General features: G+C 41.0%; 1 protein-coding gene across 15 annotated transcripts in view; it reads left to right on the top strand.

The window, feature by feature from the left end:
• RAF1 (Raf-1 proto-oncogene, serine/threonine kinase) overlaps window positions 1–11,520 on the top strand; it is a 67,757-nt gene extending 56,237 nt beyond the window's left edge. For 13 of the 15 annotated variants that reach the window (XM_081898232.1, XM_081898242.1, XM_081898237.1 and 10 more), the window contains 10 exons: window positions 59–183; window positions 1,090–1,207; window positions 2,497–2,581; window positions 3,789–3,965; window positions 4,344–4,390; window positions 5,108–5,226; window positions 6,541–6,672; window positions 8,010–8,057; window positions 8,388–8,522; window positions 10,377–11,520. In XM_081898232.1, the coding sequence (XP_081754358.1) occupies window positions 59–183; window positions 1,090–1,207; window positions 2,497–2,581; window positions 3,789–3,965; window positions 4,344–4,390; window positions 5,108–5,226; window positions 6,541–6,672; window positions 8,010–8,057; window positions 8,388–8,522; window positions 10,377–10,517 (1,127 nt within the window). In that variant the 3' untranslated portion in view covers window positions 10,518–11,520. The remainder of the gene's footprint in view (window positions 1–58; window positions 184–1,089; window positions 1,208–2,496; window positions 2,582–3,788; window positions 3,966–4,343; window positions 4,391–5,107; window positions 5,227–6,540; window positions 6,673–8,009; window positions 8,058–8,387; window positions 8,523–10,376) is intronic. The other 2 variants (XM_081898235.1, XM_081898233.1) reach the window with 1 other exon arrangement.
• Window positions 11,521–14,267: the final 2,747 nt, after the last annotated feature.

Genomic DNA, 14,267 nt, shown 5'->3' with positions numbered 1-14,267 from the left:
TATGGGGGTTGTCTAATGTTAGTAAGCATCTCTTTCATCTTTCTTCAAACATGTGAAGCATCACCCTCCGCTGTATCCGGAAGCCCCAACAATACAAGTCCAACAGGATGGTCCCAGCCTAAAACACCAGTTCCAGCCCCAAGAGAGAGAGCTGCAGGATGTAATTCACAAGAAAAAAAAATCGTATGTATCAGAGTATTTACAGCCGGAAGATACTCGGAGTATACAATGTGATTTACAAATTTATTAAAGCTTGCAGCTGGTTGTGTCGCTATGATTTGCATGTATTCTGTGTCATGCTCTTTATGTTGCTGCCATAGCTGAATAGTGTGTGAGCTTCTAAAATAAGTCCAAGTGTTTGTCAATGTTATTTTACATTCTTCACTAATGCTTTCACCCTGATTCTAAAAACAAACACAGTGCAGCTCTCTGGCAGGGGTGGCCTAACCAGTGGGCCTTCTCAGATGTTGCTAGATTACAATTTCCTTCATCTGTGACCATTGGGCGTGCCAGCTAAGGCTGATGGGAGTTGTGGTCTAGCAACATGGAGGGCCATGAGTTCCCCATCCTTAGTCTCCAATTTGCAATAGCACCTGCCTCCATATTACTCTGCTCAGTATCATAATACAGCACCTAGATCTTTACATCAGGCCCTTGAACCAGTAAAAAATTACAATTTCTGACTTTGTGTTGTTACAGCTGATAAGCTCTTATCTACTGGCACAGGAAGTATTCGAAACAGCCTGTTAGCATGGAGATGAGAATAGACCACATTTGTATAAGAGGGAAATCTGATTGTCATTAAATAGAAAAAAAGTTATTGGGAGTGATGTTACGGCATAGATTATTTTCCAGCTGTACAACAGATTTAGAAATATACAGATGCCCATTCAGTCCTTAGTTTGCTTAAACATATTTCCTGTTGACATTTTGTTAAGTCTACATTATAACTGTGTATGTACTGCGTAGTCAGATCTAGATTATTTCCAAATATCATTAATCATACTTGCGGCAAGCTTTAATCTGAACCTGTGAAACTTGGTTTCCAGGCCATGCTGTCTGTATTGTAAATATTTACTTGCTTTCCAGAGATCTCGTGGACAGAGAGATTCAAATTATTATTGGGAAATAGAAGCAAGTGAAGTTATGCTCTCTACCAGAGTAGGGTCAGGCTCTTTTGGGACTGTTTACAAAGGCAAATGGCATGGTAAGTATCAAGTATTCCTACCACTCTTGTTGGAAAATGTCAATATTAAAATTGCTTAACATAGTAAAAAATATATACATTTGGCCATGTGTACAGGTTTAATATTTTTGATTCATAGATATCTGATAAGAACTGATCCCATAATTATGTATGGGGCAGAGAAGCCTTCATTCCAACTTTGGAACTGGGGAGATGATGGGAATTGCTGCTCAGCTGCAGGAACAATCCCCTCTCTCCTCAACAGTTTCATTTTTCAATTTTTATTTTTTGAAAGATTGTCTCTGTCATTTTATTTATTTTTTTCAAGTGTTTATTGATTTTTGTTACGTACAAAAACATGTAGACACACAAAAAAAAGCAGGTAGGTAAAACAAATGTAAAGAAAAAAAGATACTTTATAGAGTTGCAGAATGAAATAACAGCAGCCCAGTACACCAAATTACAATGATGCTCATTCAGTTTCAAAATTTGGAGAAAGGCTGGCCATATGTCCTGCTCATCAGGAGGTGGCATTGCACACGCCATGCTGAGCAAACTTTAGCAGCCACATTTCATCATCTTTTCCATTATCATGTTTACAACAAATTATAAACAGCTCTTCCATTATTCTTATAAGGTGCGTTTGCATCGGTGGGAGGGAAGTGGGTATTTGGAAATAGTGGCCAAGATTCAAAGAACTACTTAGTGTACTCAAATGCTTGGTCCTGCCTTGTGAGGTATTGTATATTTTCCCTTTGAGCAGACCTCTGTGCCTCAGTGTAACCCTTTAGAGAGTTCCCTGGTTTACCATGTGATAATCAGGATGGGTGTGGGTGCCTACTGTTTATTAAACACTGTGACCCAGATTCAGCTGAACAGTTGCACTAGTGAGAACTTGCGCAATGAGTCCTGCTACCACAATGGGGCTTTTCCATCCTCCTCCCCCTAAATGCCCCTATTGGGGCATTGGCTCTGGGGTTTAGGAAGAACCCCAGAATAATGTGCGGGGGAAGGAGAAAGGCAGATTGTTTGTGTGGCAAGCAGAAATGCTGGTGCTGACAGAATGTTCGTAATAGTACCACGGTGAACTCAATCATATCCCAAAGTCCTTTGGGCTTGTGGAATTAGTGGCCCAGAGTTCCTGCTTCTGGCAGGGTCTGCCCTTGGGTTTTTCCGCATGCAGACCATACTGCTGAAGCTCTGGTTCCTCCCTGCATGTAATTTGTGGACAGACATCAGTGGGCTGCTTGTCACTGTTGTAAGAATGTTGGCATGGTGCTTGAGAGACAATTGTTGCGTTATGTTTGCAGGAGACGTAGCAGTAAAGATATTAAAGGTGGTAGATCCAACCCCAGAGCAGTTTCAGGCCTTCAGAAATGAAGTGGCTGTGCTAAGGTAAGCCAACATGGTGACTTTAAAATGCTTGTCTAGTACTTTTATTAAGTTGACTGTTGTCTAAAGTGGTTGGATGCACAGGCTCATTGTGTTTTCTGTAGAACTCTTTATTGTGTGAGGTTATCGCAAGGATAGTAAACTAAACAGAACTGGAAGATTTACCAGACTCTCATGCTGCTGCCTCCAAATTGTAGACTGTCCAGAGGAAGGGATATTCAGTTTGTTAGCTTACAATTCCTTGTTGGCTGGAACTGTGATCAATACTTGTCAAGGCCGACCCTACCATTACACAACATAAGCCAAATGCCTCAGGTAGCAGATGTTGAGGGGCAGCAGCCGCCTCTTGGCTATTCCTCCTATGCTCCCCACCCCCCAATCATTCCTATCTTTTGGAGGGCAAGTCTATGTATTCTTCATGGCATGTCCTGACCACTCTAAAAAGTATCCTTCTGACTCAAGTGCGGTGGAGGATGCTATCATTTTACCAGTTTGGAGAAAGAGCCCGTTGTCAGCCCAGTCAGCTTCTGTGTATGGAATGTGAAGGGAGTGCCATCTTGTCCTTTACCTCAGACAGCAAACTGTTTTGGGTCAGTCCTGCTTGTTAGTCCTCAAAGCTATTCACTGGGCAACAGACTGGGGTAGAAGTGTGCACAAAGCACTCCTTTGCATGCAAAGGGAAGGATTTGCTGATTTACATCCCTGCCCCGATCCCCTTTCTGGCAGCAGCTGCTTGTGTCTCATGGCACACTAGAGGATATGCCAGCCTTCAGAACAGTGTTCCAGGGGGTTCTGCCTGACTAGCTGAAGAGGGACATCAACCCCCCCCCAACAAGCACATACACTGTTTATATTCACCTTCAGATCCAAGCAGGAAAGACTGCATCACCAAAATTCAAAAAGCCACATATGCACAGGGAAATTCAGGTTCATTCATTATTCTGTCATTCGTAAAAGACGTTTATTTCTATGAATAGACGTTTCTCTTTCTCTGTTAAATTTACATCTCTCTGTAAAACCTTTGCTATGGAGAAAAGCAGTTGAGCTTTCAGCTTGGGTTCAGAGGTACTAGTTTTTTGGAAAGCTTTGGATCAGAAGAAAAATCCACTCCCCTAAATCAAGGGAGTTCTAAATTTCACATGTTTATTTAATTTACAAAGCTAAACATACACTCCATGTTCATGTGTTGATTCCTATTTGTTTCTCTTAGGAAAACCCGGCATGTTAATATTTTGCTATTCATGGGCTACATGACTAAAGATAACCTGGCCATCGTCACACAGTGGTGTGAAGGAAGCAGTCTGTATAAACACCTGCATGTCCAGGAGACCAAGTTCCAGATGTTACAACGTATTGATATAGCAAGACAGACGGCACAAGGAATGGAGTGAGTAATCTGGACTGAATCATTGTAGCTATGGAAGTGGTGTTGACTGCTCCAAAGACGAAATAGTGCTAGAGAAAATCAAGGTAGTGCTGTCTTGGGTCCAGGCAGATCTTGATAGTGCCTGTAAAACTTGAAATATAAAAACACCAGGCAGTCTTCCAGAGAAAGTAGAGATTACAAAGATGTTTTCCTGATATACAAAAATAGCACTGTCTGATTCTAAATTGATAAAATGAAAGCTTTCTAGCTACAGTAGATAACTACTGAGGAAATGATAATCTTCTTTGTGTTTGATTAAGGATGTAGTTTGTTTCTTTGTAACTTTACTTTTGACATGTAAATATGTTCACATTTTCATGTCTCAAATTTTGTTTACAGCTACTTACATGCGAAGAATATAATACACAGAGATATGAAATCAAATAGTATCCTTTTCTTACTGGGTGGAATTCTGATGGCCTGCCATCAGTAGATCAATATGGAACACGGGGCATAGTATTTATGGTTTGTTCTGGTGATTAAGTGATATGAAGACCTGTTAGTTAATGGCAATATTGAAGGTTACTTCTGCATTCGTTAGCTGTCTTTCATTTGCAGATCTGAGTTGAAAACTGGGGCTGTTTTCAAGATCTCTAAATTCATAACACATAATTTTATTTTACTGTTTAAAAAACAAACCTTACAATGTATGGTCTGCATTCTTTACAGGTCCTGTCTCTGGATAACTCAATGTCCTTTGGAGCTTTCAGTGGATAGGACCCTATAAAGTGCAGCTGATACATGGAAACTTAATTAAAAGAAACCCTTTTAGCTATAGATGGAAGTTCAGTTCTGAGAGTAATAAAAATCTGGGGAGTGGGGAAGGTGTGGGAGAAGAAAGGATGTACTTAGGTAGGGTCTGGCACCTTACCACCTTCCTTTTAATACCGAATATTTTACAATATATTTAAAAACTTGGTAGGTCACTGTGAGAAACAAGGTGATGGACTAGATAAGCCATTGGTCTGATCCATCTTGTGTTCTTAAAACACATTCATTAAAAGCTAGTGTAGAATATCTTCTGAAAACAGGCCTGGATGCAAGGATGACTGTGTTTGGTAACTGAAGTGACTGTCCATGTGTGTTCCTTAAGAGTTATGTAGATATATTTCTTCATGAAGACCGCACAGTAAAGATTGGAGACTTTGGGCTGGCAACAGTCAAATCTAGGTGGAGTGGTTCCCAACAGGTAGAACAACCTACTGGATCCGTTCTCTGGATGGTAAGTGACTTACAACGGAGCTGTTGCTTGTAGCTGGTCTGACATTAAAGTTATTCCTTTTAACTTATGTTTTTAATGTGCAGTATATGAAAAAAATACGTTTCTTATCCTTTAATCCAGGGGTGGGGAACCTTTGGATTGCTTTTGGGCTACAGTTTCCATTATCCCTGACTGCTGGGTGGGGATGAGGAGAGTGGAATGCAGCAATATCTAGAGAGCCAAAAGTTCCTCATCCTTGCTTAAATACCAGAGAACTAGCATACAGTACTGCTATTCTACAATTGGCATGGCTGCTTCCTGTGTTGCAAAAGAAGGTGCATATCTGTGTGTGCTTTTAGAGCTGCAGTTTTCTTTTTAACATGGGAGGGGCAAACTTTGAGTGGGTAGGTGCTGCAGATAGGCTTTTTGACTAGGCTTCGGGATACATGGCCTTTCAAAACAAATTAGGGTTTGTTATGAGAATGAGCCTGTGTGAACCTCAGGGTTCCTCCCCCATCCAAGGTCTTAACCAGAGGGGGCAAGCCAAACGCATATGCTTTTGAACTAACCACGGATTCCCATTACAGTGGTACCTCGGGTTACATACGCTTCAGGTTACAGACTCCGCTAACCCAGAAATAGTACCTCGGGTTAAGAACTTTGCTTCAGGATGAGAACAGAAATCATGCTCCGGCAGCGGGAGGGCCCCATTAGCTAAAGTGGTGCTTCAGGTTAAGAACAGTTTCAGGTTAATAACGGACCTCCGGAACGAATTAAGTACTTAACCCAAGGTACCACTGTACACCCAAAGTTCGGGAACTTTAGGTAGTTAAAAGAAGCCAGGATATCAAACTGAGCATGGAAGCTTTTGATCTCCTTTGTATGTAGGAAGGTGGGTGGGTGGGGGGCGCAGTGGGAGCAAGGAAGTCAGATGTGTGCAGGCTCATTCTTGTAATGACAAACCATAGTTACTTCTTGTTTCTGTACTAGGCCAATGTCTACATTAAGTTTTTAAGAAGCTGAGGCTGCAGCCTGCTGGTGGTGAGATATGACTGCAGTTCTGCCACCTCACCCAGGGCCCTGCTGGCCTCAAGCTGACAGCGTAGAAATGAGGGCAGAGGAACAATCATGTGTTCCATTGTATTTTCCCTGATTTAAAAAACCCCACATTTTTCATTCCATTGTTTCCAATGCCAATTTGAATGTTTGAGGAAATAAATTGAATGCAGTGGCTTAATTCTGTTTTTTATTGTGGCCTTAATGCCGTCAGACTCTGTTTTCTTTTTCCCTCCATGTATGAATTCTTAATCTGGTTTTTTTATAAAAAAAATAAAGGCGCCAGAAGTGATTCGAATGCAGGATAGCAATCCATTCAGTTTCCAATCAGATGTGTATTCTTATGGAATTGTACTCTATGAACTGATGACCGGAGAGCTACCTTATTCCCATATTAACAACAGAGACCAGGTGAGAAACGATCATTTTTTAAATGCAATGCATTGTATTTCCAAATTTATTATTTTCAGGGTTTCTGGATTTTATTTAGAAGGCTACGGAGCAAAGAACCATGTAATTTATATTCCACCTCATCCAGTCTGCTGCGAAGATGGCAAATTATAAAAGTAGATCTTGGCTTGTGTGTATCTAAGCAGCAGGGCATCCCATATAAAAGCTTTTGCAGATGGTATATGTTTGCAGTAACATTGAAATGTCAGTATAACATCATGTATACTTTGCCCAAACTGCTTGTTTGCTATGCAGTGTTTGTTAGCACTAGGCTGCTCGGAATGTTGAGTCAGAGTTCTAGAGGACTGAAAAAAACCTACATTGTTAACACTTGATACAGGGGTCAATTTATCAACTAATTCCCTTGTGAAATCTGGATTGTGTGTTCTTGGAGTTCCCATTGGTCTCCAAGGATCTGTGTCTTCTCAAGGGTTGGGCTGAGCGTTAGGAAAGCCGTAACCTGAGGATCGAAGGCAGGATAGGCTAACACTGCTTGTGAACTCTGCCTTCATTGTTTCTGCCCAGATGGAAATAATCGTTATATGCTAGATGAAAGAAGTGCCTTGAACTTTAAAGTAATATGACATGCTAAAGTGGAAAGCACAAGGTTCCTAACTGGTCTAGTAGCTGTAGTGCATGCTCAGTGCTACCTTAGAGGCAGTTACTACTCACTGTGGCAAGTGTGGCACCACCCTCTGGTGATGGGCAATTTGCCTTCTGCCAAACTTTGAAGCTGCAGACGTGTCTCAGCAGTTGTATGGTGGTCCCAGCCCTCTCCCAGCACTGAAGTTGGTAAGGATGCTGGGAGTGGTTAGGCAGCCAAATCGGCAAGCCCACCCCCTTTTTTATCACGGGGCAGCAAAGGGGAACTGCCGTTTGGCAATGCCAAGCATTGGGTGAAGTTGGAACACCTGTTTTTCTCACAGAAAAGGTTGGAGGCTTCATGGTTGATTTAGAAGCCTGCAGAAAGCTCTGGTTGTGCGGTGAGCCTCCCTCCACAAGGAGAAGCTGCTTACTGCATAAATGACCCTTCTGAAAGTGCAACGGGAACATGGTAGAAGGGCTGAGGCCAACAAGTGCCTCTCCACTTTCTCCCTCCCAGGATTATGGTGGTGGTGGGTGCTTGGAAAGGCTTCTGGGGCTGGCTTCTCAACTTAAGAGAGAAATAGAGCCATTAGAAGGTTACACGTTTGTTTCTTGTAAGTCAACTACTTTGGAAGCACTGGGGAAGAAGATACAATGACATGTGCTATAATTTGTACTAAATTAGATAAAATGGCCTGTTTATCACAATGCAGATCCCTCACCAGTCTGCAGGAGGTTCCCATCTGGCAAGCAGCTTCCATGTGCGTATATTCTTTCTTGGGCCAGAATGTATTTGGCAATTAATTTTGGTAGTTGGCAGTGAGTGAGGGGGGTCTTGAGAATATGGGAAGCTTCCTTAAACCAAGCCAGGCCAGTGGGCCATCTAACCATAGCCCTTCCGATTGTCGGACAGAAGTCTTTCCCAGCCCTCCATGGTATCACTTATGAGTGATGTCCCCTTCCCCCTTGAAACCACATGCAGCTGCCCTCCATATTTCCATGAGAACAGTGAATAGTTTACATTAAAACTATTTTCAACGTAGATGCTGCCTCTCTAAACTTCTAAGGTTTGCTTGTTTGCCTATTCTTAGATCATTTTCATGGTTGGTCGTGGCTATGCATCACCAGACCTCAGCAAACTCTACAAAAACTGCCCCAAAGCTATGAAGAGACTCGTAGCAGATTGTGTGAAGAAAGTCAGGGATGAAAGGCCTCTCTTCCCCCAGGTAAGAATTAAGTTTGATTTTAGAGCTTTACAAAACGAATAAACTTGTGTGTGTGTTTGAATAAAGCAAGAGACAGAGAGAACATGTTGGTTCAAATAGTGAAAAATAATGGGGAAACTAATCTCTTAAACTGCAGGCAAGAGAATATTTTTATTACTTTATTTTATTACCTTTTTACTCCATAGAAGTCAAGATTAGAGCACATGGTTCACTTCACACCTCATAATTTATCCTTGCAAACAACCCTGTGAAGTAGGCTAGGCTAAAAGAGAGTGACTGGTCCAAGGGAACTCAGTGAGTTCCATGACTGAATTATGACGAGAGAGAGAGAGAGAGAGAGAGAGAGAGAGAGAGAGAGAGAGAGAGAGGAAGGAGAATATTCTAGAGAAAGAGACACACACATAGGCTTGCAGACATGCTTACATGTGCCTATACATGCACAAGGACAGGTATAACTAAAGGTATGTATTAACTTAACCCAACAACACCCTCCTCACACACAGAAACAGATCCCACTGCAGCCAACCAAAGGCGATCAACCACGCCCTAGGCCACCCCAACCTCTCCCACCATCAAGGAAACATAACAAGCAACTAGAAAGAGAACCTCCTCAAGTGACACTGACACAAAAACCCTACACATATAGGCTTTACCACCCCACCCCTTTCTCCCGCCCCCCTTCTTTTCTTCCCAACCCTATACTGCATATAACACCAATGTTTCACGACAAAAGTAACTGATCTTGTAGAAAACACAACCTGAAGAAAAATACAAAGCATGTGCTTTTGTAAACGAGGAAAATCTTTAATAATTAAAAACAAAAACCTATAGGTATGTATTTATTGAAGATATGTACTGCTTATCGGATGGACTTCACAAAGTAGTTTACATAAAATTATTTTTTAAAATAAGTGTCGATAGGAATTATATGATGAAAGAGGAAGGACAAACAACTGTCATTGCAGAGGCTGCCTCTTTTTCTTCTCCGTTCCTCTTGATTCTTCAGACGTCCCTCAGGTGGGGAGTGGGGAGAGAGGTCTCCATGGGGAGCCAGAGGCTGGCAGCTTCCTAACCCGTTTCTGCTGCTTTCTCTCCTCCCCTCGGGGCAAGATGGACACATTATACAGCTGTGTCTATATGATTTAATATATACAAGAGAAGGGTAATAGAATACATAAACAACAAGACAGATACAAATTTTACCCTTCTCTTATGTATATATCTGCATTTATGAGAGAGAGGGTGGCGGGGAGAGAGGCATATTATGTTTAATCGTTCTCACACACATACATAAATATATATATAAATTATAGAAAGAAAGACAGATTTATATCTCTGTTTATCTGTTTCCTGAGAGACACTAAAATTCTCAATTTTATGTTTCTTGGTATTTCCTGCTTCTGATAAGACCAAAATGTTTCATTAGTGGGAGATAATGAAACAGTTTTCCAGATAACCATGTTCACTTTTCTTTACTGTTTTTCAGTAATGCTGAGATACTATAATTTGATTTTTTAAAGAATGTATTTTAAAACTGGGTATTTGTGTTGTAGCGTTGTCACTCCCAAGCTATTGCCAGGAACCTGTGGGTATCCCTGCACATAGGTTTGTGCTTTGGGTGTGTAATGTGAGCCACTCACGCTTTTCACAAGGCAGAAAATAAACGCTGTCCTGTCTGCTCTCTATAAACAGGAAATGGTCACAGGGAAGTGAGTGGGGCTGGCAAGAGCATTCACGAAATTTGCACTTGTAGCCTTGTCTAGACCTAGGAAGTTGTCAGTACTGTAATTAAGATAGTCTTGCACAGAAATTGGCCAGGCCGTTATAATTTCCTCTCCCCCCCCTTTACTTTAGATATTGTCTTCCATTGAATTGCTGCAGCATTCTTTACCCAAAATCAACCGAAGTGCTTCAGAACCTTCTCTGCATCGTGCAACTCACACCCAGGACATCAATTCGTGCACGTTGACTTCGACAAAGCTACCTGTGTTTTAGAAGATTGTTGCGCGCTGCCCACTGCTCTCCAGGAACAGTTCTAGCAGTTGTGCTTTTGAATGCCTCAGTCTACAGGATTGCAGAGCCAGCAATGGGATTCAGCTGGATGCCAGTTTTGAGAATGAGCTGCTATGAATTTCTACCGTTCTAATCCTACAGGGACAAAAAACTCCACGTTGCCTTTTTCTATAGGTTATCATATTGAAATAGTTAAGAGACAGTATACAAGAGGTCCTATTACTATTTTTTATAGATGCACTTGAGCCTTACTTTATCCCATATGCAAAAAAAAAGGAAAAAGGAAAAAAAAAGAGAAAACAGGTTTCTTTGAAATTGCATTATGCTGAATAGACTGGTATTTTTCTATAGCAAAATAATAGCTTAGCATTTGAGGAAAGTCAATGCAGATGGTGCTGTTCTTCTGATATTCTAAGACTTTGTGCCATTCAGGCTGGAGGAATTTTAACTAAAATGATCATCCACAAAGAAGACTTAAGGGAAGAGGGGAATTCAAGCTCTGGAAAGTTTCCACTTCTAAGCATTTCTCAAGATCATGAAACGTTAAACACCAATATTAAGTCAACACAAAACAGTTTTGCACATGTGGAAAATACTAATTTTGAGGCAAGGAATATATTATAACTAGTACTGTCCAGAGAAGGAAGCTAGCACAATCTTCCTACAATCATCTAACAGTAACATAAGAAGCTTGTTGGGTACTTCGGACTTGTTTCTTGCGGTGCTCTGAGGGTCCTGTGAGAAACTATAGTTTTTTGGGAGGAGAAGAGGCAAAATAAGTAATTCTGTTAGTAAATTTCTGCAAAATAAAGTCTGTTTTGAAACTTTTTTTCCTGAGATGCACTATAAAGAAACTTGGTATATACAGGTTTTCCCTTGCTGATTTGGGTTTTAACTTTGTTTTCATTGCCCCTCAGAGAAAAGCATTTATTGTAAACACAGGTTCTTCTGATTATCTTATTTTAATAAAATAAATTAAATTTAAGTTTGTCATTCAGTCGGTTTTTTAACCGATGTTCCACATTTGATGTGTATGCACCATGTTCTTAAATGTGTGTATTATGTAGCCGTGATGCCCTGTCTGCAATATCTAGTACACTGTGTGCATAAAAACAAAGAAAATACTGGAGCAATTCCCCTCTAAAATATCATTTTGGAAAGAACTGTAGAGCTATTAACTGTGTATTTCCTCGCACCGTTATATTCTCTGAAGAATGTGCTTTGTAGCTCCAGCAGCCTTTTGAGGGATCTTTAGATGTGATGCAGTTTTCAAGAACAAGTTTAGCACTTTCAGGCACAGCAAAGTGTCCCTTGGAGATGTAGGTAAGCTGTTTTTTGACCCACAGACCCATATTTCCCATATTGAACCATCATCACTGTAAGTGTAGGTGTGCATCTTCAGTTGTGGGTTGCTCTCAGATAAATACATTTAGTTCACCACACATCCAGCAAATCCTTACTATCTAGTTCCACATGGTTTTGCTACATAGTGATGGAAAGAGTCACTTTACAGAAGAAATCATGCAAATTCATCCTCTGCCTCTTGTCCACAGGCCTGGAATGGAAGTTACCGAGTTCACTAAAGAGCCAGGCTAGATATGATATTAAATGCTTGTAGCATCAGATGGGTGAACGCTTGATAATTACTGGGATTGTGAAGAGGAATTTGACCCTTCCCCTGAAGCTAGCATTTCCGGGGGCGGAATCTATACTGGCTGTGTTACTATAAAATCTATAGACATGTAGTTTGGCCTTCAGGTGACTCCTAGAGGTGGTTCGTAGAGGTGACATAGTCAAATCTGCAGATTCTTTGGAACAGGATTAAGATTTTTTAAAGGTGAATTGACAATCCCGTGTGTAATAAATGAGGGTGTTAGATCGCTGGTTGCCTGATCTTACACAGTATCATGTTAGGCAACTCAGTAGGAAGTTGTATACAAGTTGCATGCAGTAGGCTTTATTTCTTTTTAAGGCATAAAGGAGGTCAGTTACTCAGGAAGTAGTGATGAATGAAAACTGCTCAGGGATTAAGAGTGAGAGGTAACTTTCTGATTGATAATCCATGCAAAGGTAAGGAACGTCATTTCCCAGGGTTGCATTGCATCACTGCTAACGTAATTTCAGTTGTGTCTTTCAGCTTGCACTCTCCTTAATAGTATTAAGTTTGGTATGCAAAGACTGGCTTCCATTTTGTAGCTATCCTTGTGCCAATGTTCCTCTGCTGTTCATAAACACTTGCTGTCACTTTCCATGTGCTGTTTACAAGCCTCTGCCATTTGTAGTGCCTGCTGAGCTGTTCACTTCCTCTGATCAGCTGCAGCTGAAATGACACCCAGGAACTGAAAAGCACCCCTGCTTTCCAAGGAACTCCCACCCTTTCTGTAATTCATATTTTCTGCAGCATATTCAAAAATGTCCCCTACAATGAATGTATTCAGGTGCCACAATAGCTGCACTGCAGTGGCTTTGAATGCTTGGCACTTTTGTATTCACTATCATAATGCAAATATTGGGTGAGTTACATTTATTTCTGGAGTTAAGCTAATGCATTTTGTGTGCTTTTAGGGTTTCAGGAGTAAACAATGGAGAGGATAAGTGTGTGCACAGTGTCCAAATCCTAAACAGGGTTAGGTGTACTTAAGCCTGTTGATTTTCAAATTCTTTTATTCCTTGCTGCTGGCACTTGTTCTTGCCCAGCATTGTAATGAACATGCATTATACAGTTATAAGACTTACACAGTTTGAAGTCTGGATTTGTTGGTGTTTTACATTAGCATCACAGTATCAGAAAAGTGTACCTGGTAAAGTGCATTTTCTGATCAAACTTCATATGTTAAGTGAACAATGACTGAAGAATAGTGCATGAAAAGCAAGCTTTTGTCAGTATGTATTTTCTGCCTTCTCCTGGTACCTTGGGCTCGATCCTTATTTATGGGTCAATCATAACCATGTCTACTCATTAGTATATCCTGTTGACCTCAGTGGAACTTACTCCCAGGTAAGTGGGTTTAGAGTTGCAGCCTTAGTCATTCTTAGAGTAGATGCATCATGACTTTCTGGATCCAACCCAGCTTTTGAACTGTACAGTCCATATTGTGGGTTGAGTTGTGGCATTCTGGAATGAATTCTTCTGGGTTTCTTTGGAGATCTCCACATGGATTCGTTTGATTTACAGTCTGGACTACATTCTGGGCACAACTGCTTTAACTTTAGCCCCATTCTTTAGTGGCTAAACAATAGTGGGCTAGAGCTGAAGTGCAGTTAGCATGCAATGTGAGCACAGCATGGTATGCCAGGTGCAATAGTTGACCCATGAAACTTCCATTACACATTTGATGTAAAGTGTACTGAGATACTGTGTAAAACTGCTTTCAACACTAGTATAAAAGTACACAGTTTAAGCAAAGAGTTAGTGTGCTTCCACATGATTACATGAGTGCCTTAACTTTGGCATCCTTTAAGGAGGAAACACGTTCTCTACCCATAAGATGGTGTATTGGATTTAGATCCTTTCTCTAAGGATGGGGAGATAAGGAAAGCATTGGTTTGTGCCCCTTAGCAAATACTGAGTTATCTTCATTTAAATATATAATGTAGAAGCAAAAACTGAAAATGCAGTTCCTTCAGGTTCTGGAAGTTGGGAGGTGTAATTTGAGAATTTGAAGAGTTAGCAGAAGCAGACTGGGCAAGGCCTGCTTCATCTTCTCTGAAACCCTACTGGCTCCTGTCCAA

The sequence above is a fragment of the Podarcis melisellensis genome (assembly GCF_964234715.1).
Source record: "Podarcis melisellensis genome assembly, chromosome: 2".
Lineage (NCBI taxonomy): Eukaryota > Metazoa > Chordata > Lepidosauria > Squamata > Lacertidae > Podarcis > Podarcis melisellensis.
This window is presented reverse-complemented; position numbering and strand designations above follow the sequence as displayed.